General features: G+C 47.9%; 11 protein-coding genes across 11 annotated transcripts; 5 read left to right on the top strand and 6 right to left on the bottom strand.

Moving 5' to 3' along the window:
- Positions 1-435: 435 nt before the first annotated feature.
- K460DRAFT_284186 (MFS general substrate transporter) lies at positions 436-2,286 on the top strand (the record flags this gene model as incomplete). Its single annotated transcript, XM_040928715.1, has 5 exons — positions 436-577; positions 629-908; positions 958-1,232; positions 1,290-1,373; positions 1,424-2,286. The coding sequence occupies 5 exons, from the start codon at positions 436-438 to the stop codon at positions 2,284-2,286; spliced, it is 1,644 nt and encodes a 547-aa protein (XP_040787529.1).
- A 677-nt stretch (positions 2,287-2,963) lies between these two features.
- K460DRAFT_405246 (uncharacterized protein) lies at positions 2,964-3,539 on the top strand (the record flags this gene model as incomplete). The annotated part of the gene is made up of 2 exons (XM_040936823.1): positions 2,964-3,028; positions 3,077-3,539. 2 exons carry the CDS (start codon positions 2,964-2,966, stop codon positions 3,537-3,539), a joined length of 528 nt encoding a protein of 175 aa, XP_040787530.1.
- A 703-nt stretch (positions 3,540-4,242) lies between these two features.
- K460DRAFT_376515 (DUF1446-domain-containing protein) lies at positions 4,243-6,352 on the top strand (the record flags this gene model as incomplete). Its single annotated transcript, XM_040934885.1, has 4 exons — positions 4,243-4,360; positions 4,439-4,801; positions 4,855-5,415; positions 5,466-6,352. The coding sequence occupies 4 exons, from the start codon at positions 4,243-4,245 to the stop codon at positions 6,350-6,352; spliced, it is 1,929 nt and encodes a 642-aa protein (XP_040787531.1).
- Positions 6,353-6,426: 74 nt separating this feature from the next.
- Positions 6,427-7,692, bottom strand: K460DRAFT_354832 (uncharacterized protein; the record flags this gene model as incomplete). The annotated part of the gene is made up of 2 exons (XM_040931823.1): positions 6,427-6,930; positions 6,985-7,692. 2 exons carry the CDS (start codon positions 7,690-7,692, stop codon positions 6,427-6,429), a joined length of 1,212 nt encoding a protein of 403 aa, XP_040787532.1.
- Positions 7,693-7,966: 274 nt separating this feature from the next.
- K460DRAFT_282238 (3-oxoacyl-reductase) lies at positions 7,967-8,794 on the bottom strand (the record flags this gene model as incomplete). Its single annotated transcript, XM_040928555.1, has 2 exons — positions 7,967-8,162; positions 8,217-8,794. The coding sequence occupies 2 exons, from the start codon at positions 8,792-8,794 to the stop codon at positions 7,967-7,969; spliced, it is 774 nt and encodes a 257-aa protein (XP_040787533.1).
- Positions 8,795-9,189: 395 nt separating this feature from the next.
- K460DRAFT_376518 (acetyl-CoA synthetase-like protein) lies at positions 9,190-11,370 on the bottom strand (the record flags this gene model as incomplete). The annotated part of the gene is made up of 8 exons (XM_040934886.1): positions 9,190-9,568; positions 9,886-9,972; positions 10,029-10,109; positions 10,155-10,437; positions 10,485-10,954; positions 11,009-11,061; positions 11,117-11,197; positions 11,272-11,370. The coding sequence occupies 8 exons, from the start codon at positions 11,368-11,370 to the stop codon at positions 9,190-9,192; spliced, it is 1,533 nt and encodes a 510-aa protein (XP_040787534.1).
- A 755-nt stretch (positions 11,371-12,125) lies between these two features.
- On the top strand, positions 12,126-12,542 carry K460DRAFT_405250 (uncharacterized protein; the record flags this gene model as incomplete). Its single annotated transcript, XM_040936824.1, has 1 exon — positions 12,126-12,542. One exon carries the CDS (start codon positions 12,126-12,128, stop codon positions 12,540-12,542), a length of 417 nt encoding a protein of 138 aa, XP_040787535.1.
- Positions 12,543-12,851: 309 nt separating this feature from the next.
- K460DRAFT_405251 (NAD(P)-binding protein) lies at positions 12,852-13,811 on the bottom strand (the record flags this gene model as incomplete). The annotated part of the gene is made up of 4 exons (XM_040936825.1): positions 12,852-13,014; positions 13,061-13,130; positions 13,185-13,257; positions 13,338-13,811. 4 exons carry the CDS (start codon positions 13,809-13,811, stop codon positions 12,852-12,854), a joined length of 780 nt encoding a protein of 259 aa, XP_040787536.1.
- Position 13,812: 1 nt separating this feature from the next.
- On the bottom strand, positions 13,813-15,847 carry K460DRAFT_429749 (MFS general substrate transporter; the record flags this gene model as incomplete). Its single annotated transcript, XM_040938315.1, has 3 exons — positions 13,813-15,212; positions 15,265-15,658; positions 15,712-15,847. The coding sequence occupies 3 exons, from the start codon at positions 15,845-15,847 to the stop codon at positions 14,120-14,122; spliced, it is 1,623 nt and encodes a 540-aa protein (XP_040787537.1). The 3' UTR covers positions 13,813-14,119.
- Positions 15,848-18,176: 2,329 nt separating this feature from the next.
- On the bottom strand, positions 18,177-19,858 carry K460DRAFT_376521 (amino acid transporter; the record flags this gene model as incomplete). The annotated part of the gene is made up of 3 exons (XM_040934887.1): positions 18,177-18,611; positions 18,661-19,585; positions 19,638-19,858. 3 exons carry the CDS (start codon positions 19,856-19,858, stop codon positions 18,177-18,179), a joined length of 1,581 nt encoding a protein of 526 aa, XP_040787538.1.
- A 4,097-nt stretch (positions 19,859-23,955) lies between these two features.
- Positions 23,956-24,880, top strand: K460DRAFT_101275 (uncharacterized protein). The gene has a single exon (XM_040926493.1). It carries the CDS (start codon positions 24,051-24,053, stop codon positions 24,621-24,623), a length of 573 nt encoding a protein of 190 aa, XP_040787539.1. The 5' UTR covers positions 23,956-24,050; the 3' UTR covers positions 24,624-24,880.
- The last annotated feature ends 1,024 nt before the right edge of the window (positions 24,881-25,904 follow it).

Consider the following 25,904-nt stretch of genomic DNA (forward strand, 5'->3'; position numbering starts at 1 on the left):
AGCTTAGTGCGGCTATACCTGCGTACATGAGTAGGCAGCTCACGCTAGTTGATCCTCGTTTTCTTCAATGACACGCTTGCGTGCGCCACATGCTACCCCAGGATTTCGTGCAGGGTGTGATCACGCTAATGAGTCAGTACCCGCCTGCCTTATGCAGGCCTTTGATCAGCGACCTACATTCGCCTGTGCTTCTTACTTCAACAGAGTCAGCCAGTCGTAGGTGTGGCGTTCCTTGTAGGCACCTCCCTTTCCAGCGAAGGAAACACTGCATATATACCCCATCGTGATACTAGATATTAATCAATGCTCCTATCAATATACTGACTGCAAACATATTCTGAATTACTTTGAGTTTTCAATACTACTTCCATTATGGCAAAAGAGAACACCGAAAAGGTGTCAATCGATGAGCATAGAGAGGATATTGACCGTACCATGACCAACGACGATGCTGACCGCATAGCTGCGTCGGCCGTCGGGGGCGATCTTGCAGACATGCCGAAGGGATACTACACCAACTGGAGATTCATAGGATCAGTTGCAGCCGTCTCGTTCATGGCACAAGGCCTCTATTTAGGTATGTTTTCTGCACACGAGGCGATGACTCAGTGACTCACCTAAAAAACAGGTTACATACTTCCAGCTAATACCATGGGCATTATTAATGCTGATGTTGGCCCGAATCCCAACTACGTTCTTATCCCGACCGTAAAGACACTCTGCACTGGCGTTGGCATGACGCTGGTTGGCAGACTGAGCGACATTTTTGGTCGTAGATGGTTCATGATCGTTGGATGCCTCCTCGGCATGTTGGGGTCAATCATAAACGCCACTGCTCAAAATATTCCCACTATCATCGGTGGAACTGTCTTTGTCGGTGTGGCAGGTGCTGTCCAGACAGGCTTCAGGTTAGCCCGTGGTTGATTTCCAAGTGAAGATTTGTTCTAACATAGACAGTTTCGTGCTAATGGAATTGGTTGCCAACAAACACCGCCCAGCTATTACAGCGTTCCTCTTCCTGACGACCCTTCCATTTGCCGCATTCGGGCCTCTTCTTGCACGAGCACTCGCCGGATATACGGAGCTTTCATGGCGATGGAACTACTACCTCAATCTCATTACGCAAGGCATCGCAGTGTTGCTTTTCTACTTTTGTTACTACCCGCCTTCTTATTCTCAACTTCACGAGGGGAAGTCCATCAGGAAACAGCTCAATGAACTTGACTATGGAGGTATCACTTTATTCGTCGGTGGGCTCGTATCACTCGTTCTCGGATTGTCTTGGGGAGGTGGATTACACCCATGGTCTTCTGCCAGTGTCATTGCGCCGTTGATCATCGGTATTGTCACCCTTGCTGCATTTGCTGTATATGGTATGTATATTGCTTTGACACGAAGAGGAGCGGAAGCTAAAATATTATAGAAATCTACGTACCTCAGAAATATCCCTTGATCCCTATGTCACTTTTCAAGAACGGACGATGGCTGGCCCTGGCCGGCGTCGCCGCAATAGCCACCATGTTCTACTACTCTCTTACCGTCATATGGCCCCAAATGATCACCTCTTTGTACACATCCAATAACATCCAAATCGGCCTCATGTCTGGAACCGTTGGTGGACCTGTCGCGTTCGGCCAGGTGATAGGAGCGCTCACTGTTCGATGGGGTTGGGGGCACTGGCAACTGCGCATCGCCAGTATCGTTATGTGTGCTTTCATTGGGGCCATGGCCTCTTGTGATGCGTCAACTCGTGATAGAGGAATTGCTGCCACGGTTCTCGGCTCCTTTGCGGTTGGAGTCATCGAAGTAATCGCCATCATTGCGATACCATTCACCGTTCCTCCCAAGGATCTCGGTCTTGCCAGTGGATTGCTTGGTTCCTGTCGTGCAGTTCTCGGATCAATCGCTTTGGCTATATTTTCTGGCGTTCTCAATACTACAAAAGACAAAGAGATTACTCCACGGCTCCGAACCGTCGCCGAGGCAGAGGGACTCTCCACTGCTTCTACGGTAGCTATCATCAAAGCCGGAATGGCCAGTCTTGTCTCAGCCTTTACCAAAATACCTGGAGTGACGCCGAAAAACGTAGGAAAGTTTATCAAGGCATTACAAGATGGAAACGTTGTAGCCTACAATACCGTATTCTACGCTAGTTTGGCGTTTGGGGGAGCTTCAGTAATATGTGCATTCTGCACGAAAAGCTTCAACGAGCACTTCACTGCAACCGTGGACAGAAGACTACAAGGTGCTGGTCACGAGACCAAGAATGATCAGGAGACCGTTTAGAAATAGTCCAGAGAACGAATGTTTGCTTTCAAAATATTGGGTTCCTACTCTTGAGGCCTTTCCTCTGTTACTTGATATATTTAGTCAATAAGATTTGGTTCGTTTGGTAGATTGAAAGAGTGGTGCCAGTAGTGCGCTCTACAAAACGACGAACTGCCAAGGCCTCCCGGGCATAACGCCTTACTTGATCTCTTACATAGTGTTGCAAGACTAAGTGAAAAGTAGATAGTGATGCCCGAGATCTTCATACACACAAACCGAGAAAAATGATTATCTCTTAATCCCGTGACTTGGAAGCTTTTGATCGACACTGCCCCACATCTATGTTATTCGATCTATACAAGGTTAGACTTGCACTAATGATTCATCAGCCGGACATGACGCAGGGCGTTCATAATCGTTGATAGAAATACTGGACGCGATGACTTCTCACTTCATCCTGATGCCTCTGATTGAACCGGACTGAATACTGTGATGAAGAAAGAAAGAAAGATGGGACTGTACGATACAGCTGATGAGAGCATTGTGGTTTTCGGGCACTGGATACCCCACGCGGAGAAGATGACTCAGGTATGTATGCCATCGATTGTTATCTATGACTATGGTAATAACCATAAGAGCTTCTCGACGCCTTCAAACCCGTGCTCCAGTATATAAGACAAAATAGCGGGGCCATCATGTGCTTCTATCTCTTGAAAGAGAAGTACGCCGACAACACTGCAGCAGTGGTGACTGCATGTTGGTAAGCGAATTGCGCGTAAATCGGTCTGCTTTCTCTTAAACGCAACAGTTTTAGGTCCAGGGAGGCATATGATGATTACCTAGGAAGTACAACCAAGTCGACCCTCGACCAAATCTGCAAAACGAAAGATCTTCTCCGCGAACCTGCGCGAGAACAGCACTTGAATCCCGTTGCTGGCTTTCCGTTGCGGTCAACAGATCCCCATTCAGGCTCAGCTAGTCACGCAGCATTGGCCAAAATTGAGTATGCTTCGGCAATGCGCTCAAAAGGTATCGAATTTTGGAAACACGTAGCTAAAGAAGTGGAAGAGAATGAAAAAGAGGGGACATATACTTATTGGTTCCTAGCCGACCCCGAAGATGAAAATACGCTTTATAGTCTTGAAAGATACAGAGACGAGGGATATTTATGGGACGTACATGTGCCTAGTAGGGCTATCCAAGACAACATCAAGAACCAGAAGCATATCAGGACAGGTCTGGTACTCAGAGGGTTTGAGAGTGTGGAGTAACACTATAATGTTAATCAATGTTCATTTTGAGGGTTGTCTCTTGTGGCTTGAAGCCGGGAGTGCTTGCTAAAGATGGCTAGCATCACTTCTTCAATATTATTTGTAGCTCTCAATAACATGAGCATGCAGATTAAACCCCTTTTTCTTTCTCTTTAAAATGGATGATGCAGAAGACCAGGGGCACATATCGAGCCAAATTATCAACCTCTATATTCACGCCGCCGTTTATCTAGCATTGATTCCTGCAAGACCTATCAGAAAACACCGACCCCTGCGATGATGACATTTCCCTTGGAGTAGCTACGGCTAAGATATTGCACAGCACGGACAGTGCCATTTGCGGTTAGACCCTGAATCATTAGCGCTGTTGATCGTGGCGTGAACATTGCGGATATTGCCTGCCGGCAGCACAAACTTGTGACCTATGGAATCGTTTCCCGAGTAGGTCGCAATCTTGTCTACTATCAGAGAGAACGAATGAACTTACATGTGCAAATGCGCTCGTCTCTATTGCCGTAGAAGTTATGTCCGGCTTCGATCTTCGATCCCAGTGTTATTGACTATATATCTCTGTTGGACGCGTTTATCACTCCTCGGCATGTCAGCTCCAACCCTTTATCTGTCGATTCAAATCAAAGCTATAAGATAATCTGTCTATTTACATTCATAGCTTCCGATAACTCATTCACACCAATCTTTCACCATGGGTTCGATCATCAACAGCATCAAGCAAGCCTTGCCCACAAGCAACGGCGTCAACGGGCACTCCGCCTCAAACGGGACGGCTAAACGCCCTGTTCGTATTGCTGGCTGCTCTGGAGGTCCGTTCATACTTTACGTGAATTAAATTCTACTATCAACACGTTGCGCTATTTGCATTCATTCTGAACATTTTATAGGTGTCTATGACAGAAAACGAGCGATTCATGACATGGCCAAGAACGAAGAAGTTGATGTCATCACTGGGGATTGGATGTCTGAAGCCAACATGACTCTCCGTGGATCAGATAAACGAGAGAAGCTCGGCTCTGGCACGCTTGTTGGGAAGGCATACGAGCCTTACTTTCTAGAGGAACTTGATCCTGCTATTCCTTGGCTCGCGAAGAGGGGTGTCAAGATTGCAGTGAATGCAGGCGCTTCCGATGTTCAGGGCCTCGCCGAAGCGGTAAGAGGGTTGGTTAAGAAACATGGGGTGGATCTTAAGGTCGCTTACGTCGATGGGGACGACGTTACGGACGCAGTCCTCGAGCTATACAAAAAGGGTTGGTTGATTCATCTTTTACATGCAGAGTTGGGCTAACGAGTCGACGTATAGGAGAGAAGTTTCTCAATCTCCCAGCAAACCAAAACATCCAAGATTGGGGATACGAACCTCTGTGTGCACAGTGCTATCTTGGAGGTACCGGTATAGCTGCTTGTTTTGAGGGAGGAGCTGACATTGTGGTCTGCGGGAGAGTCGCGGATGCGTCAGTTACAGTCGGTGCAGCCATGTGGTGGCATGGATGGAAGCGCGAAACACACATCCAAGAACTCGCTGGTGCTTTAATGATCGGCCACATCATCGAGTGTTCGACTTACGCCACTGGAGGTTACTACAGTGGGTTCAAGGATCTAGGCGATCAAGACACTGATATGGGTTATCCTATCGCAGCCGTGGACGAGAAGGGTCACGCAGTCATCACCATGGAAAAGGGTAAACACGGGCTTGTCACTCCAGCAACTATCGCAAGTCAACTTCTCTATGAGATTCAAGGGGATCTATATTATAATTCGGACGTTACGGCCTCACTAAGCGACATTAGATTGGAATTAGTTGGTGAGAATGCCGTCAAAGTCTCAGGTGTGAAAGGATCCCCACCACCACCAACTACCAAAGGTACGCAATGATGGTTCGCGATGCAGATTTAAACTAACGTGTTTATTCAGTCGGAATCACGGCGAAGGGAGGTTGGCAGGCCGAGTTCCACTTCTTCCTCACCGGCCTCGATATTGAAGAAAAGGCGAAGATGATCGAACGTCAAACTAAAGCAACAATGGGCGAACATTTGTCGAAGTTTTCCTGTCTAAACTTTACTATTGCTGGCACAGTTCCTGAAGATCCGCAAAGCCAAGATGAAGCGACTGTCGACCTCCGCATCTTTGCCCAATCGCGTGATCCTGACATCCTTTCAGCATCCTCGATCATAGACTCCGACCGTGGCTCATTCGCACGCTTCTGTATTGAAAACCTCCTACAGGGCTACCCAGGGAGTACGATGGCTCCAGACATGCGACAAGCGATAGGTCGACCCTTCTTTGAGTACTGGGTCAGTCTGATGCCCCAGACATTTGTCAAAGAGACAGCTCATCTCCATGACGGTCGTGTAATCGACATACCAAGTCCATCTCTGACTCAAGAATATCCTCGGGAGCAACCCAATGAACCTGTTACAGCCAATGCCATCGATCTGTCTACATTTGGGCCAACGACACGCGCCCCACTAGGATACATCACCCTTGGTCGCTCAGGCGACAAATCATCGAATGCAAATCTGGGACTATTCGTACGCTATGACGATGAATGGGAATGGCTACGCACAGTGCTAAGCACAGACATGTTGAGGAAGTTGTTGGGCAAAGACGATGCAGGAAGGCAAATTGACAGATGTGAGATGCCTAATATTAGGGCCGTCCACTTTCTTTTGAAAGATCATCTGGATCGGGGATTCAATGCTACGAGTGGGTACGACAGCTTGGGTAAGAATTTGTGTGAATATATTCGCGCCAAGTACGTTGAGATTCCGAATAAGTTTTTGGACAGGGGCAGAGTGTAGACTTTTTTTTAGATTTCCATCAATGAAGTTCTGCGTCCAGCACTAATTGAATCATATTGACCTCAATATTCTCACTAGTGAAGGCTGGCATGACCAAAATTTGCTATGTTGTTTTCTTCCTCAGGTTCCAAGCGTGAATCACGATCAATAATGTCACTCAACTCAGGAAACTGGCGCCGGAAACGATTGGAAACACTCCAATTCTTCAACTGTCGCAGATGCTGCTCAAATACCGGGTTCAGGATCGTGTTCTCGGGCGCTATTGCTTCGATGCTGTGCGACTCTTCATTTGTATGAAACCAGTTGTTAAGGGCGGCTTCGGGTGTGGGAATCGTATTCTGCGATAGGGAGATAAACACATGTGAGTGATCATAAGGCCAAGAAACGTGGAAAGAGGAAGAATAGTAAGAGGCGAAGTCGTCGAAGGTGATACTGGGGTTGTTGATCAGGTAGACGCGGGCATTGGGCCAAGGAATTCGGTCAATCCACGCCGGGTGTTCCATTTGTAGCTGCAATGGAACGGGACGAAGCCAGGTGGGCATTTGGTCATGGGTTAACTTGGTTCGGAAAATGAGCCACTGTCATGTGTAAGTGCTCGAGGGTAGTGATATAACATTTCATATTGTACTCACATTGAGAAACTTATACATGACATACAAACATGCGGCCTTCTTAGGCAGCGTATCGATCTCTTGGTACGCCAGCAAAATATCGGAGACCACATTGGAAACTCCAGAAGGATTGACACTACGCTCCTGTGCGAGTAGAGCAGTCATATCAGGTTGTTCCTTGAGGAAGATATCGGACGTCGCGTGAACTCGCATACGTGCTGTTGCGGCATAGCTCTGTAGGATCCGGTCCGATACACATGTCGGTCCTGTGTTCCACGGTATAAACTCATATGGCTGCAAATTTGTCGATGAAACACTCATAGACCGCGGCAGCGGGGCCTCAACGGCCATCTCCGCGATATGGTCGTCCCACGAAAGGGTACCTGTAGCTGCAAATTCCACATCTTCAACGCCCACGCCTTGACTGTTTCCTATAGCATCCTCCAACTGACTTCTCAAAGTCTGGTTCTCTGCACGGACCAGCTCCGTCTCACTTTTGGACTCTTCGAGTAGTGCCTGTAATCGCGAGGTTTCGTTGATGAGCGCATTATTCAAATGTGAAACCTGGTACTGGAGGTTTTCAATGTTCCATCTCGTTCGGGACCGTGCTGCCTGCTGCGCTTTGCGGTCTAGGGTGCGTTTTCGGGCCAACCTGTCCGATACGGTCCTCTCGTCTGAATTGGCGGTGTGGTTGTCCAAGGTCTGGAACGAGGTGGAGGACACTGACATTATGGACCTCAAATCTCTTAAACCTTAGCAAAGGGTAGTTCGGGAGACGCAGCTACCCTAGAATGCATCAGCTGGCCCACAACAAGTTTGGAGGTTTCTGAACTGGTTTGCACTCAAGTTACACCAAGTGAGGGAAATCGGCACTTCACATCCGGTAGTCCCCCGCATCTCCAGATACCCCGCATCGCTCAGCGCGATTCATGTAGCAAGCAGAGATAATCAATGCAGGAACCTGATGTTTGAATATCAAGATATTGTTTGATCATGTATTGTCTCAAGAGAGCCAGCCTCCATCCACGCTGTAAGTTGCCCCTGTTATATACGTGGATTCGTCCCCCAGTAAGAAAGCGATTACGCTTGCACATTCTTCCGGGTACCCATGTCTCCCAAGAGGTACGGCTGATGACTCGTTAGTTGTTTTGATGTCCGTTTTTGATGCTGCAGCGGTCATCGGCGTAATAATGTAACCACTGTGTACAAGTAAGTCGACTGGGCTGTTGGCTCTCTATTCAGGTTCGACTCACGGTGCAAATGAATTGACTCGCACACCTCTCGCTCCAATCTCCTTGGCGGCGCTTTTCGTCAAGCCAATAACGCCATGTTTACTCGCTGAATACGCGGCGTTGTTCGGCCGCCCAGTTAGTCCTGCCATACTTGACGCATTCACAATACTTCCTCCATCAGAGATAGCTCTCATCTGTGCGCGCATGCAGTGCATAACGCCGGTAAGATTTACTCCAATAACAAAATCCCACTCTTCTGCCTCCATCTCCGCAATACCGCCCATTCCAATGGTTTTTGGTATGACTCCGGCAATGTTTGCTGCACCATCCAGCTTCCCGAACTTGGCTACGGTTTCTTTGATCCATGCATCGACCTGTTCAGGATTGCGAACGTCCAAAGCAAAGGTCAAGATCTCGACGTCATGTTTGGCTTTGATCGCTTTTGATGCGGCGTCCAAGCCATGATCGGAGACGTCGGCGAGTGATAAGGTGGCGCCACGGTTAGCGAGAAGATGTGCGGTTGCGAGCCCGATTCCGCTTGCGCCGCCTGTGATTGCAATGACTTTGCCTGCGAGGGAAGATGTTGGTGAATACGGCATACTGGGCGTACTACAACTGTGTCGATACCAAGGGTGGGAACGATGTATCTCTATATCAGCAATCAAAAGAAGCTAATGAGTCATCGCTGTTTTGCATATATAGCAAGTAAGTCTGTTAGGCATTGGTGTTCTGCACCCCCACAGGATCTGCGACCCGTGACGCGGAAGAATTACGGGGGAAAACGTACCCGGAAAACGAAATCCACGAACTGGGATGCGGGGAACTCCACCGGGTTTAGCTTGAAAGTCTTCGAAGACTCAATTGGGATCCCGGTTCATACTAATTTACGGTCTAGCACTCATATTGTCCAACTATGCCCAGCAGCGCTGCCAAGGTACCGACTTCGGTACTCACTTCCATTCTCTCCCAGTGCTCCCACTTCAGAATTTCGGGATCACAGCTTTGCCGACCATGCCCTAGTCAATCTAGCCGGTAGAAATCTTCTCAAGATCTTCCCACTTGCCGTTTTTGGAATTTCTTGCAAGATTTCAACCCCACCCCTCAATCTCTTATACGGACTGACCTTTCCGTTTAAGAACCTCCCGATCTCCATAACTGCGTTATGCCGTCCTCTGGGGTCTTTCGGTACAATATTGCTAAGTGTGACATAAGCCATCGGGACTTCAGTTCCCTCCTTCTCGTCCCACCTGGCGCAGACAACTCCTTCATCTACAAAGGGATGGGACGTCAAGATGCCCTCAAGGTCGCTCGGAGCGACCTGAAAGCCTTTGTACTTGATGAGTTCCTTTTTGCGGTCCGTCGGTATAAGAAGCCTTCAGAATCAAAATGAAGGGCGTCTCCTGTGCGCATCCAGCCTTTAAGAATTGTCTCTCGTGTTAAAAAAAATAAGTTATAAAGCTTAGAAGCTCTCTGCAAATTGTAAAAGCAGTATTGCAACAAAATAAATAGTACAGTACTATAACGCAAAATAGAACTATAGAACTAATTTTAGCCACGTGATAGCAATGCTGCTGCCTACAGTAGTAGAACAAAAAGCCAGCAATCTCTTATGTTGCAGTCGGGTCATTCAGGTATCTCCTTATGCGTATGCGATTAGCAAAGAGCTAGATCAAGGTCGTGTAGTCCTTACCGAAGTACAGTGGGTCCGCGAACCAACATTTCTCCATCGTGACCGTCGTCGACATTGTTGAGGTCGTCGTCTACAATTCGTGCTTCTCTATAGCTATGGAGTACAGAAGCAACGATAACACAGATAACTGCACCAGAACTTACACGTTTGCGAAAAGCCTGCCGACACTTCCAATATGGTTTCGTTCATGGGTCCACAGCGTTGCTATGTCAGTCTCTGTCATGCTAATGGCTATTAGATTTGTTCAATGTAATTAGTGAGACTCTCACCCGTATCCTTGGAAAATAGGTGCATGGTTAAATCTCTTATACAGTACCTGAATAACCTCCGGCTGCAGCGCGGCACCAGAACACATGATGAACTTGATACTCGTCAGATCATAAACATCGAGTTTTGCGGTCTTTGTCATCGCTAGTGCAATCGAAGGTACTATACGTAACGTATTGGCTTCGTAAGTGGAAGCTAGTTCAAGAAGCTTGTCGAGACTATACTTCTTCATCAACATCGTGTATGATCCGAGCCAGACACCCATCAAACCGACCGTATTGAGCCCTGTGATGACTAGCGACACACCTGGCACAAAAGGATGCACTACGCACCGTATATGTGGCATAGAGGCGCGAAGAAGATGCTCCGTGAATCCGAGTTGTTGAAAGCGGGATCAGTGGATCGGATACCGGCTAAAGACGAGATCAAATTGTGGTGGCTGAGTTCTACACCTTTTGGCTTGCCACTTGTGCCGGAACTAAAGCAGATCGCGGGGGTATGTTCGCGGCTGTCAGAAAATGAGAGATCGAAAACGGACAGACTTTTCTTGCACGAAAAGTCTAGGGGATACTGTGCGCTATTCAGTCTCAGTAAGAACGGCCGTGCTAAATCTCGGCTTACTTTCACTAAGCCTAGGTGGGAACCTAATAGGGATATGCCATCAATTTGACCAAGTGATGGGACCTCCGCCAACGCTTCAACAAAGATACCATAGAGATTTGGACCAATTTCCAAGAGCTTGGGTTTGCAAACCGTGAAATAATGTATAAAATCGTCGGGGGTGCTCAGGAAGTTCATCAGCCTACTAGTGATCAGAACTTCTCGCATATACACTCTCTGAAGGCACTCGACTTACGCTACCGTCGCCCCTGTCCAAAGAACTGCATGAATTAGCTGAACATGAGCAACCTACCCATCCGGTCAGAACCTCAAACCCCATGTCTTCCAATCTTTCAGAACACACCGAACTCGGCGCGCTGATACCAACTACATCGCCAGCTCCCAACCTGTATCTCTCTCTTAATCTCCAGGCATGCTGAGAGGCCTCACGGCGGAGATCTGTGTACGTCAGTCATTGACTGGTTCAGTCGTCCTCGACGATGATTTGCCATTCGACACCGCGTCTGGATTGTATTGAGTTAGAAATTGAGGGAGCGATATGCTTGTGGGGCATTGCGGGGGTGGGTATGTGGAGCGGTATATCCTCTGTCTTGTCATTATGATAGACTGTTAAATTTAGGGTCTTGAGGGAGAGAAATATCCTCAGCTCACCCTTGTTTGATAATACAGTTTGAACTCACGAAAACTAATCTGCGAATGGATAACCGGGGCGAAGGCGTGCTGTCCTGAAGGCGGAAGCTACTTACTCATTATTGCACTTCTTTCCCGAGCTTCTTAAGGGTTCAGTAAGGGTTGAGTAAGGGAACTGGCTATCGTGTTCCTGAAGCGGCCAAGGCGTTAGCCAAATCGAGATGAGTTTGCCCAGGGGAAAGGAAACTATGGCTGAATGTTTGGAATTTCAGCAGCGAAATGATTATTGAACATTTTAATCTTGAAGTTTAGCCTTGAGTCAAATCAGGGCATAGGACAGTCTCTGGAACCTGTTACACGGTTGACTGCCCAAGAGTAGTGACAGGTGTACGGAGCACCACTTGCTCGAGCTTCGCGAACATTAGAGGGCGTTCGCCTACTGCACAAAGAGTGACTGTAGGAACGCTAAGCTGTTCTCTAGTGAATCTCCGTATATATTCTGAATCTGTAGTGTGGGTTCGGGCTGAAGATTTCGTTTGTAGATAGCTAATCAGGGTTTCAATCGCCGATACCCCACTATACGAGCCTTTCGCCTCTTGCTTGCTACCCCGCATCTGGACCTTAGCCTCATCCATCAACCTGGTTAACACGTCTATCATACACAGAAATCCCCTACATCGAAGTCGCCAGAACAACTAGTTTACTTCATCAGTATCGTTAAGATGATCACCGGCATCCACCACATCAACATTGTTGTACCACCCCAAACTCTCGACCTCGCCCACGAATTCTACAGCACCACTCTCGGCCTAACACCAAGAGCGGTGCCTCAACTTCAGCGCGAGACGCTCGCCTGGTTCGACATTGGTACTTCAGGGCAACAAGTGCACGTAGCCTTTGGCAAGCCTGAAGACTTCGTTAACAAATCATCACGGCACCCATGTTTCAAGCTCGGCAGTGCTGAGGATCTGGTCGCATTGCGGCAGAAAGTTTGGGAGCACTTTGAACGTGGCGGCGAAGCTGCGCCCAAGGAAGCGGATAGACCAGGGGAGAAGAATAGTGGGGCTGAGGGCGTCGAGTATCCGACGAGGTTTTTTGTAAGGGATTATGCGGGAAATCGGTTGGAATTCAGCGTATAGAACGGGGTTGTTAGATAGGGGTATGAAGATCTTGAAGCATGTTGAACTCCACTACAACACTACAACATGCGGACTATGTTCCTTCAAAACTGCTCGAGCTTCCAGTTCAAGGCTCGCGAGAAATTCGAGCCGCATGCCACCAACCTCAGAGGGAAACGACGAAATCTGATGATGCAGGAGACAACCCAGCTACAAAGGTGACTGCCATCATGCAGGCCAAATGCGTCGAATTCCTGCCATCTCATCGTACACGGTGGCCTCCTTTCTGCGCCCTGCAAATATTTTGGACCTGCTGCTTGCAGGCTGGCGCTATATGGTTGACCACGCATTGTCAATTGGAATCATTGCGCCGTTAATCATCTTTGCCTCGTCCGAGGCGAGAAAAGCGATACCGCGCGCGACATCATCAACCCCAATCACCGGTACGGGAGTCCCTTCGCTGTCCTTTGATACATGGAGTTGAACAATGGGGCTGTTGAGGTCAGCTTTACGACATGCTTCTCGAATGGTGGACGTACAAGAATGAGTTGAAACCGGCCGAGTCAAATTGCTCCATCTGCACGGAAGACGCGATATTTGTTGCAACACCTGTTGACCGATCAGATACAAGTCAAGCGTGTTGGAATGGACTGAGATACGCACCACCTGGAAGCACGCCATTGCAGCGGATATTCTCGGTGTGGAAGCGCCATGCGACATTCTTCGTTGCGCCAACCTGTCCCCTCGTAAGCCTCATAGAACAAGGTTTGGGATCCAACTCTGCACAATCGGGCAACGAGCAGAAGAAGTACGTACAAGCCCATGTTTGCTCGCTGTATATGCGATGCCAGCCGAAGCTCCAGAAATAGCCGCCTTGCTGGCGACGTTGACGATACTTCCACCTTTCTGTTCCTTCATCGCCGGTAGCACCGCTCTCATCATCCGAATAGGAACGGTCAAATTGATAGCTATTACACGTTCCCATTCTTCGTCCTGCAGCGTGTCGGCACTGGACCAGCCATCGCTCACACCCGCGCAATTCACCAGAACATCGATTCTGTCGTGCTTCCCAATGCACTTGGCGACTGCATGCTCAACGGCCTGATCAGTAGTGAGATCAGCCTGGTAAAAAGAGAATGTGCTGTATGTCTCGGCGAGTTTCTGGGGGATGGCGCCGATATCGATGCCGAAGACAAGGGCCTGGCGCTCAAGGAAGAGGCGTGCAGTTGCGAGACCAATACCGCTGCTGCAACCTGTAATAATGACAACTCTGTCGTGGAGGTTAGACATGCTGCGACAGTAGTCTAAATTGTGTCCCGATGTGGTTGATACCACGGCGCGCTTTGCATCTGAAAATCTCTGATGACGTCAATCATTAGCGCATAAATTCGTAGCGATTACCGAGCGACCCGCCATCCACAGCATCGGCGTGCCCTTGCATCTCACATCGTAAGAATTAATTAAAACTGAAACCTGAGGATACCGCAGATTCGAGAACTGATTGCGTTATCGCTATGAACGTGTTGCTGATCTTTTACAACTTGTAATAATCTACCGTCCTAAACAGCGAAACACGTGAAAGTCATTCATCCCCTTAGTCAAATCATTTCCTCCATGCGATGCACATCACTCGCTTTAGTCCATCTGCGGATCCTCTTTCCCAATCCATAGTATAGGGGAAACGCAAATAGCGCAGGCCCAACCGTACAAGCAAAAATGACCATGGCTGGCGTAATCCAGCCGTCCTTGCTCTCATGCGCAAGATCAAACACCCAATAGCTGTACGAGAAAGCTATGAAGTTCTTACACACGGTTGCGACGACCATAATCTCGCCAGAGATGGGCTTGTAACAGTCGATTGCGTAGGCAATACTAATAGTAGGCACGGTTGTAACAGACAAGCCAGCCAGGCCGTAGCCCCAGACGACAATATGGCCCCAGGCCCACTGGCGCTGGTATGCTATTCCGCCAAGGATAAGGGATAGAACCGTGATGATCATGTAGAACCACAGCGCAGGCAGCCTCATCTCAGCCTCACGCACGCCGCCATTTTTGCGTGTAGCGCGGGCGGCGACCCAGTCCGAGTATGGGCCCGCAGTCGCCAGACCGATGAGTGCACCGACTACAAAAGCGAAGTTTGTGTAGCCGACTTGATCCGGTCTGAAGAGGTAAGGCGGGGCCGCGAGGATGGGCGACTCGGTGATGTTGAAGAAGAGAACAAGGTCTGCGGGGCCGGCGAGCATGAGGCCAGCCCACAAGATGATGGGATTGAAGAAGACCTTGATAGGTGTCCAGGTATCTCGCACTACGAACATCTTCCAGCGTGGATCTGGCGCCTGGAAGGGCATAAACTGGGAGCGGGATGGGCGGCCTTGAACGGTCGTGGGTGCATCGAGTGAGGTACTCTCAGAGTCATGGTGGGCGGCATGGGTCATCTGCTTCTCCAATTTGCCTTCATCGTCACTGGTTACTGTACCACTGCCGTCTTGATGGGTGGTTTGAATGGGAGCAGTCAATTTGGGCGCAGTGCGGTTACGGTGGTACTTTGTCTCTGGGAAGGCGATGGCAACGAGAATGATAGCGACACCAGAGAGGGCGGTTTCGAGCCAGAAAAAGGATTGCCATCTATGGTGAGCAGCGATAGTTCCAGCCATGACCGGGCCAAGAAATGCTCCAAGAAAATATCCAGTACTGTACGAAAGGTCAGTGATACACACAAAATGCTTTGACTTGGGCTGCTTACAAGTACACGCCGGTCCACAGTCCGCGTTCATGGAGGAAAAATACATCCGCAATCATCTGCACTGGGATACTCTCACTGGTCGCACAAACCAGCCCATTCATGGCTCTCGCGGCCAACAAGCTTCGATGCGATGTAGCCAGCGCCTGCCAAATGCAGGTCAACATAATGAGTACCGAAAAGACCAAGCTGATAGCACGTCTTCCGAAGATATTACTCAGCGGTACAATAATGAAGTTGGCAAAGCCGAGCGTGATCACGGTGATACCGGTCAGCATGGACAATTGATTGTTGTTGAGGTGAAACTCCTTGCCGAGAAGAGGGAACATTGGTGCGATTGATAGTGCGCCGGTGACGGAGATCCAGGTGAAGAGCCATTGAGATGCCATGACGGTGACTAAGCTACTTTGTTAGGTTGCATCGCGACTAGGGCAGTATGGATAGACTTACGCTTCCACTTGGTCGACCAGTTCAACGGATCCTGAGGATCAGAAGATGGCTTTGGTACAAGAGTCTTCTTCGCGGTCCCATCTTCGTCCATGATCTCTGTGCCCGGTATGAGCTCAACATTTTCGTGTTTCGCCATCTTGATCACGGCGTTCGATGTGTTTCAAGGCGAAGCAAATGTGAAGAGAGTAAATCTAGGCGATCTGCATTGCGCGAAGACAATGGGTAGGCTTATATGTCCATTCTCAACAAACATGATTTAGCTGTTCTTCGGGCTGAAGTAACACGGATCAACAATCCACCACATTATCATGGTCGGCTTCGGAGAATTCACCAATTTGGCGCCCATGCCGTAAGCCGCATTTCTTGATGATGCAATCAGCAAATACATTTGGTTGGTGTATGTCAACACCACATTCATTTGTGGCTGTCCTTGAAACCAAACTTCACAGTGTCGAGCGCGATAGACCGGAGGCATGCTTTACAGGTAAGCGTGCCCATTGGCGGCTTCAGCTGCGCAAAGAGCCGATTGGTAGTGAGCCGAAGTGACGACGGACTGGAGATATTTTCACTTTTACTTGATATGGACAGCATAGTAAGATTACAACATGAAGACGGAAACCTTTGTCGATCATCGGTCGCTTTGTCACCAACTAGGACACTACAAGCTGACAACGTGGCTGACGCCGTGCAATGACAGCGAAAAGTTTATATGTCGTGACTGGGTAAAGCATGGGGAATTAGGTGAGTGAGATTGCCGTAATGTGGGTATTCGAAATACTTTCGCTTCACAGCGCTAATGTCTCGAAGCCCTCTGCTATTACGCTATACCGTTAACAGATTTCGGCATTTCTGCAACGTTTAATCTTTATAGAAAGAAATAATTCATCGTCACAGATTCTGGAGTGCATGCCGCCTGACTGCTTCCGGCGTTGGAGTGGAGACCCAGTGTGATGGCGGCGCCCCACGGTAAGCCGCATCGGAGAATGCGGGGAGGCGGGCTGATAACTACCACCTACCTTAGCATTATCCTATGTGACTAGGTGACCGAATGCATAGTGTATGAAGTGTCTCTCGAAATGCATACATTTAATGTAATGCTTTCGATAGTGGGTAGGGTTGCGATCGAAATTCACTGGTCGATTGCAAGGGTGATAGGGTCGAGTGTTGCAGAAGACGTAACAAAAGCAATGCGTCCAACGTCACTACCTTGAAATTTGAGGACGATACGTCCCCCAACCCTCTTTGGATGTTCGCGTAGGTTGTGCCACGTAGCTGTTGGCAGCACGGAGAGACCAAAAGATCAACCCGAAATTTCCTGTTATACCTGAACCGTTTGACCGTTCAGATGACACGACTTCGCCTGTGGTGGTACTTTTGTAATTGGCACTCCCAGAAAGATGCTCTTGTCCAGCTTTACTCTCTTTCTCCAGTCTCGCGATGTTGGAACTACCTGTGGCTCGGCGCCTTTGAGCGCAGTCAGCGGATCGCAATCATGCGCGCAATCAGATCTGGATACATGCATGCGACATACTTCACAACAGTATGACTAACGATAGCTTCGATGTACCCCAAGATATCTCTCCCGTAGTAAAAGAGCTACTCTTTTGGTGATCCATCAACCAAGTCCAGCACGGCCTGGAACCTCTCATCCAAAATCATGGCCTCGACGGCAAATGCGGTAGAGCAAAGAAATTCAAAGGATGTCGCCACTACCCAGTCCCTTATCAGTAATATGGACAGAATCTTCTGCCATTACGCTGACGGAGCTTCCCAGATTGTAGTGACGAGATGGCCGCGGTAGAAATTCGTAATATCCCACGCTGCCTACACATTCAATACACTGTTGCAGACCATGAACAGAGGCGAAGCTAAGTTCTACTTTCGTGACCGATAGGAGATGACGCAGCAGTGCTGCTACCACCGTTTTGTCTTGAAGGATGAGCTTTGCAGCTTACTACAACCCAAGCTGCCATCGGATGGCAGCTTGGGCTGTAGTTACCTCGGTTCACCCCGAATTACGATCGAAATGGATAGCGTAGCTGGCAGTTACGCAGCCATATCTGGTAGTGTAATTAGCAGTCTCCATAAGCTCTAACCTCGCACTATTTTAGATACCTTGCAGAAGATAGATAAGTAATTACCATTGCGATAAAACGGCCTCTCAAAATATCAGCTTGTTTAGTCTCAAGATCCACCAGCATGAGATAAAATAACGCCACGAATCGTAACACGAATCGTTCCTACATTTCACTTACTACACACAGTACACAGTACTTGTCGGCATTCCTACTTCTTGCTTCATGAAAAAATGGGTATGGGTGGAGCTCCAATCCACATCTCCGCACTCGAATTACCTTCATAGAACTAGTGATAGCTCAGCTAGGGCGTAGGCGCTTTGAATAACTCTCGTGGAGCTTATATCTAAAGCCTGATCCTCGAACTATTACTGAATCGGGTTAAATCTTTCAATCCGCCTTCCTCATGTACTCCACCGGTCCCACGTACACGTCTCTTCCCTTCGCAAAATAATAGCCAACCGCAAATAGCACCGTACCACCAAGTACAACACAACCCCAATTCATACCTGCCGCTGTAGGTTTCGGTCCGCTAGGGAAAAAGGAAAATACAAACACAAATATCAAGAACAAAATTGAAGCCATATTCATGGCAAGCCCCATGCGACCAAGGCTAAACTTTGATGGCGGTAGCGGCTCGCCACGTATACGTTTTAAGGCGATGCACGATATTGAGACGATGTAGGATGCCATGATAGCGCAGGTAGACAAAGAGGCAATATTAAGGAGCGCGACCGACGAGGTGAGATTGACGAGAGACATCAGACAAGAGACCGCGAAGGAGACGCATACGGCGTTGATAGGAACGTTCCACTTCGGTGGTACCTATGCATCATTAGTCCATTGTCACTGGACAATGATGCGAATCACTCACGTATGCAAACGTCTCATGGAAAGGCACGCCTTTATCCCTCGCAAACGCAAACAACTGTCTCGAATTCGTTGCTGTAATCGAAAGATTGCAGAACATCGTCATGAGAATGACGAGAGCACCTAGGATAGATGCTGCAGCGACGGAACCTGTGGAGTTGTAGAACACGTATAGGTATGGTTGCTTTGTTGGAGATGCCAATGCATCATCAATGCTCCCAATGACAGAGCAGAACGTGATTAGCATGACAAATCCCATTGCACCATTCGCGAGCGTTGTCCAGATCATGATTTTTGGGATAGTCTTAGCGGCGTCGCGCACTTCTTCCGACATATGAACAGCTCCGTCAGCTCCAAGCAGAGGTAGAACAACCGTTACCATGCCTGAGAGAGTTGCGAGACCAGTGTTGTTCCAGCCGCCGTAGTCGTTGAACGTTGTAAAGGTAGCATGGACATCCCTAATTGGACCAGTGGCCCATAGCACCGCAATAACTGCAAAGAAGCCCAGAATATGGATGAAAAGAATTGCCACTTCGATAATGGGAAGCTTCTTGACCCAAAAGGTGTTAAAGACAAGGTTGAACGCCGAAACAGCAAATACGAGCAACGTCCCATGCCACGCCTTGAAAGGATAATCCGGGATGTTTAGCGCAATCAAGCCCTGAATCTGCGTACCTGCAAGGAATGCTGTATTTCCAGCGCCAGTCTGCCATCCCAGAACACAAAGCCAGCCGATCATGTAGCTGAAAGACTTTTGGAACCGCGGTGGAGCGAACTCACTCACCCAGTGGTACTGGCCACCGGATGTCGGTGCCATGGAGCCCATTTCTGCCATTGAGGTGTTAACGCAGAGGAAGCCGATCCAAACAATAAGATATGTCCAAATCATCCCTGCTGTTCCACCGTCGATTAGACCGATACCTGCTGTGCTATTTATAGTTAACCTGAGAATAGAACACGGTGAAGAGGACGGAAAGTTACCCAAGTATAGTCTCCCAGCTTGCCATAAGAATCATGGAAAATCCCAGAATAGAGACGAAGTGGAAGTTACGAACAAGCTCTTGAGTCTTGCCCATTTTCCACATCGCGGCTATATCGGCGCGCGTTCCTCGCTTTTCGCTTGTCTCGGAGACATTGTCGTATTGAACTTCCACTTCCTCAGGGCTGTTTTGCGCAACTTGTTGTATTAGAATGTTAGTCATCCTGCACTAGCAAATTTTAGTTCATACGAGAAGGGAATAAAAAGATTCCAGGCAGATCCAAGCGCGCACAACCGGGGCTTGAGCTGATATATGTACATATTAGATATTCAGTTCAAGTTTCAGTGTAACTTTGAGAGAGGTGCATGCGAGGTGGAGCGGAAAGACTACCGCTGGACTGTGTCTGGTGCGGTTAACTCTGCGACGCAGGTGGCTTGGCAATGAGGGACAATCATTCCCAGTGGCCCCGCACTTGTCCGCGGCGAGCACAACATGGACTTTCAACGAGTACGAGAAACGAAGTTGGAAAATTTCAAGTCAGCAGAATGAGACAGTAGGGGCAGTCGTTTGCCTAGTTTGGGGGCTAGTTTTTCAGCGCTCATTCCTTTCTCATTCGCGCATCATCAGCTCACATTGTATTCCCTTACATTCCCGCCTGATAAAATCTCGTATTCAATCATTTACGTCAGAATCAAGTATTGAACTAGCGTTTTGCAGCCTTTTACGCTTTGGGCATCTTCCATTCCTATTTGCGCCCGCACGTGACCTTCAACTTACCTTCCCCGATGTCTTCGCAGACTTTCTTAGCTTCAGTTTCAATGGTGTGAAGTATGCTCGCATAGGTCCAGAAAGCTCTACATCTATACGTTTTGGATGGCTTTCCCTCGGCATGAGACGTTGGGCACGTGTTGAAATGTCTTGAATCCGGCCAAAGGAAAGCATGAATACCTTCTTCAGTTTTCTGATTTTGATGAGCTCAAGTGAAGTAAGTATTATGATAACAGCTCCCTCTAGCTCTATTTATCAACCCGAGTCTGGCTTTTCATTTCACTGCTGCATGTTGTATGAAATGAAATGAAGGCGTATTAGTAAGCAAACTAGTAGTATGCAATGCGGTATCTTTTACTTAAGAAGACTTCAATCAATAGATACTCCACTATGAATCATTCAGCCAGCGGACTTGGAATCAATTCAACAATGCATGGGCCTGGCGCCAATTTTCGCTCTCTGGGAACGCTGGGACTAGTTGCAACAATGACGCCCAAGATTCCCGTCTCTGCGGTAGCGGCGATTTTCAAAAGATGAAGGTAAGATCTCTATAAGAATTTTACCCACCTAATCAATAGCGCGATTTATTATGTATAACATATGTCCCTACTACATTTTATATGAGTGTAGTGTGTAATTTGATTGGATCTACCTGTTCAGGCGAATCCTTGATGGAGATTAGCTTCAGTACTCTTAGTTTAAACTCTGTAATTTCGTAAACTCTCTTGCTACAAGCACAGCATTATTACGGGTCATTTTACCAGACCTTTGGTTCATGGCATGTGCCCACCAAAATCTTCGTTTGCTGCCACTCACCTTTATCTTGTACTAGTTTGAGTAACCGCCGCAGATTTACGCGAGAGGGGTAAGATCGGCCTTATCGAATAGCTGAGTGAAATTTCGTAGGCGATCTTCGTGCTTGTGACGCACCCCTGAAGTATTTCGTTTTCAAAGTTGTACCTGATCATGCAGACTAAGCAAGCGTCCTCCTGAGATCACCCCAAAATCACTTTTCAAATTCCTCTTGCGCCGAGCAAAAGCACGGGTCACACAAACGATTCTCCTTTCACGTACCGGCATGCTTAGTACACAACAAAACTTGGCACGTGTCTATCCGAATACTTCGGCAAGCCGAACATTTAGGGAGAGCCACCGCGGCTATCAACTGCCTAAAACATCATCCTAGTTTACTAGCCGATAGCTTATATTGGCTATACTTCCCTATTCAACCCCGCAGAGCCGTAGATGTCTACGCAATAGTTTATCTAGACAGCGAGTATTTGTTTTGGTCAATGTGATACATTGAACATCACCATTAAGTAATAGAGCATTGATGCAGCAGGTTTAGCCTCCATTTCGCAAATGCACTAAATGTTTATACATTGAAACAAATACATTAGCAAAACAGAATAACATAGATGTTGATAAAATGTTCTCGTTATGGTGCACTCTGAGGTAGCACATTTCCTCACCAGGCATGAAGATGTGAGGGTGTATTTTTCTTGAATTAACCTGCTTCTTACCCTATACCTACGAGTAGTGGTGGCGCTACCGAAAACATTACCGTATGTTGAAAGTCTCTTAGCTATGGGATCTTAGCCAAAGGAAAGAATTTCAGCGTGGCTTGCAAAAACACAAAACTCTCTAGTGCACGTCTCATCATATCTGGAGGTTTAATAGGACGGGAAATGATTTACATCAGGAATAAGAGCATGGGACAAGGGAAATAACAGCAATTGTGCTGCAGAAACACCGCATTCACAGTAAAAGTGCAAGATTTCGCGATCACGAATTCTCTAAGCGAGCATATGACACGTCCAGGAATGAAAAACGATGAAAGTGGCAAGGGGAAGCAGCTAAAGAAGAATGTGTTGAACTGAACTGTTGCATCCGTCTGTCAGAAGGTTCACAATTGTGAAGTGCCTTCTATCCTACGTCTGCTTAGCAGGACGCAATATTCACTGCAGGTGTCCCTGCACTTGGGCAAAAAGATTTAATGCATCACCGCAGAGGATTAGCTTGCGGGGAGTTACGAGATACTACAAGATGTACAACTCGAATGTGAGGCGACACAGCTACATAAAGATTCAGTAAGTTGCGTTCAAGTGATGTCCTAGCGCAAATTCTTGCGCTTCGATAGATTAGGTATAAGGTGTAGTATTAGTAAAAACATGCGATGAAGACGAAGCCGCAGCTTGTGACATAAATGATAGGCAGGTGTGGTGCATGGTTAGCGCCATATGCAGTGCGAGCTCTCTAGCCTATCCCCTGATTCTGCATGGATTCATATGCAGTCAGGCGTAGAGTTTAGATCGCGATTGAATAGATAAGAAAATGTGCTCCCAAGCTAGCCCGCCTCATTTAATGCTCTTTCGACCGCCAAGTCGGACCAGTAGATAACATCAACTCGAAGGAATGTGAACAAGTTCCTAGCTTAATTATTCCTGGTCCTGATAAGCATAGTCGTCTACCCTGAACCGCACCCGATCGAGGGTGCAGCCTCTTTGCAGCGTGCAATGCCTGATTCCAATGGATAACACAGCTCTCCAGTGATTTTTCATGACATCAGCGAAAGAGACACTGGAAACGTCGTAGTCGGTGAGCCTGGATTGTGGTAACACTAAATACAAAATGTTTGCTCGTTGTGCTTCGATTCAAAGACTAGAGCTGTGTGACACTATTATGTCACTACTCTCACCGACAGCGGTGGAGCATAGCGGAGTGGGGGTCGTTTTAACGTGGTTTGTCGGGGATTAAGATCTCCTTGTCACGTTGTACCCACCTAATTCTAAGATAGGTGCTGCGCTTTGATCGGTCACGTCCAAGTATTCGGCAGCCTGTGGGAAACCTGAAACACAGGCCGTCTTTGTCTATTCCAATGGGATTACTTCCTTTGTGCCGGGAGGAATGCAGGCTCCCGTGGGGTAGCAGCGCGTATCTGAGCCCGGCGGTTAGAGCACTGCGCTAGGGCCTCTGCGGTGCTGCCATGATTGGAAATTGCGAATATTCAACAATGAGTTCATTATGTGGTCTGTATTGTTTGCGAAGTCCCGAACCTTTTCTCTTGATCTGCATTCCTTGCGGTGGAAGTCCCTTGATGGAAGTCACCACAGTTGCGATATCGCAGTTTCTTCTCACTTTGACCATGAGCAGCCTCATATCTCTACCGCCTCTATGGATGTTCCACCACATAAGCCCCTTGCAGGCTGCAGATCCTGTACAATAATGTATGCGCGGTGAGGCCGCTTTGTGTCCTGCGAATATTCATCCCGAGTCCTGAGCCATTTTACGTTTTGACTCTTTTAGTGTAGCATGGAAGTCCCACAAGGTAGGGGTTGCACTGTGTCAAGTTACGGGAATGTCAGCAACTATGCGAGGGCATCAGAAAGTTTTGCGAGAAGTCGGGAGAGTGACAACTGCAAATCGACCCTAAAGCTTTCGGCATGCGATGCTTCGGCATACCGAGTACCCTTGACAATGAATCGGATCGTAAACGAATGGAGATGATCTAGACCCAGGTGGAGGACGTATCGTATAAATTGGACTTGGTTGCAGGTACTGTCATTTCCTTCATCATCAACCCTCCACTCCTCATTTCCTATTTTCACCACCAACTAAATCTTCGCTAAACCGTTTCAAAACCGAGATGGATCTTGCAGGCAAAGGCCAGTCACAGGATTTGGAGGCTAATGCCAGGTATCGGACAATATGCTCAGAAGCACTTCTTCTACCCCCGGGAAAGCAAGCTGAATACCTACTGGGCCTCGATCGTGCAAACATCGCCGAGCAGCCTAGCACAATGTTTACCAATGACAGGTCTACTGCCACCGCACCAGGAGAACGGCGTGTAGCCCTTTCTATAGAAGAAACGCAAAAGCATTATTCCCCAGTCACTGCTTCGAACTCAACAGCTGGCTGCCAACAGACCCATTACGGCTTTTCTACCTCCCCTAAACGCGCAGCAGACGACCAGTACTCCAACCCGCCAGCAAAACGACCGCAATTAATGGCGGTTACCCAAAGCAAGACACGCACTGCACCGAACAGTCAAAAGCCCCCCGACCAAGAGCCACGGGGTGCAGATGCGAGTGACGTAGCGGAAACATCAAAGGAACCATACAGTTTAGCCGAACAATATAGGAGGAGTCGAGCTGTTTACCAGGAGAATCCGATGAGCATCGACGCCGTCATTGAGCAAAACAAGTCGGCTCCGAGGTGAAGGATGTGTGGATGGTAGAGAAAGCAGATCGTCGACAACAAACATAATTTGAGCTTTCTCATTAAGCTTCCTTGCCTCCATGTCGACCTACTCGAACTGTTCTCCTCGTATAGATTCCAGCTGTCATGAACCATTCAGTGCAATTGAAAATGACGACGTTATCTAGATACTGGTATGGCAGGGTTCCTGTCACTTTTCAATGGGGCAGCAAGAGCGTCGAACAGAACTTATTCAGGGAACTCGAGCAGCTGGGTTTGGGTCCTGTGGTTGAAAGTGTTTTGCCGGATATATCTCAAGCAGTGACCCTAATAGTTTGCGTCGTTCTAGCACATCGTCTTGGGGATTATGCGATTTATGCACTCATTTTGCATTTTGCTGTGCTTTCAACTTCTGCTGTACCACTTCGTCCAGTTTTTCCAGAGCCTAAGAAGTTCGTTAGCTGTAAATTAACAAGCCTTTTATCCCAACGCCATTTAGTAGATGATGCCGTATGCCCGCATATACCTGCGCGAGTTTTACTTTTGTCAAAACGAAATCTCGCTTTCCTTTGACTCTCTATTACGCATTTCCTGCTGCACGGAAACTACGCCACCAAAATACTGAAGAAGCTGGCTGTTTCGCCGTTGTCAATTTCGATCATAGGATGACCTGTATGGTCGTTCTCCTCCGTGGTCCCTGGCACGCTTCCACCGATCCAACCGCGTGGGAGTAATCGGGCCGTTTGAGTGGGGCTTGCACCGCGGAACCCTCCCTATGTAGCCTACAACAAAACAGGAGACACAAACGTACTCTCATTTATCCTGTCTGCTGGCTTGATGTACTGGTACCTGTTGCTTCAAGTCATATGGGAGGAATGTTCTTGAATCAGTGCCCTCGGTGAGATCTCTGAGTGCTCGGGGCGTAGGCAATTTGGGTACACGACGGCTCAAGGTAGTTGGGCAAACTGTCTCTGATAAGCAAAACGAAAGTACAGACTCTGTGATGACCACAATCAGTGTGATTGTTACATACTTACCTTGGCTGGTGTCCTAGGCTATAGTTAACAATGATGATTGATGGATGATGTTCTTCATAAGTTGAGCGGGGTCAGGGTCCAGCTAGCTTCGCTGTACCGAGGCTTATTAGCCGATAAGCCACTCTACCCGATAAGCTACTTCAACTAAAGTCAGCTATTTACAAAAATAAAGTTATAAAGCTACTAATAAAAGTTATTATTATAAAATTTTTTAAAATATTAGTAAATAAAAATTTGCAATTAATTTATATTATTTAAATTTTTAT

The sequence above is a fragment of the Cucurbitaria berberidis genome (assembly GCF_010015615.1).
Source record: "Cucurbitaria berberidis CBS 394.84 unplaced genomic scaffold K460scaffold_3, whole genome shotgun sequence".
Lineage (NCBI taxonomy): Eukaryota > Fungi > Ascomycota > Dothideomycetes > Pleosporales > Cucurbitariaceae > Cucurbitaria > Cucurbitaria berberidis.

Excerpts from the sequence above, each read along its gene's own strand:
- K460DRAFT_101275 (XM_040926493.1), top strand. The coding sequence starts at position 24,051 with ATGGATCTTGCAGGCAAAGGCCAGTCACAGGATTTGGAGGCTAATGCC.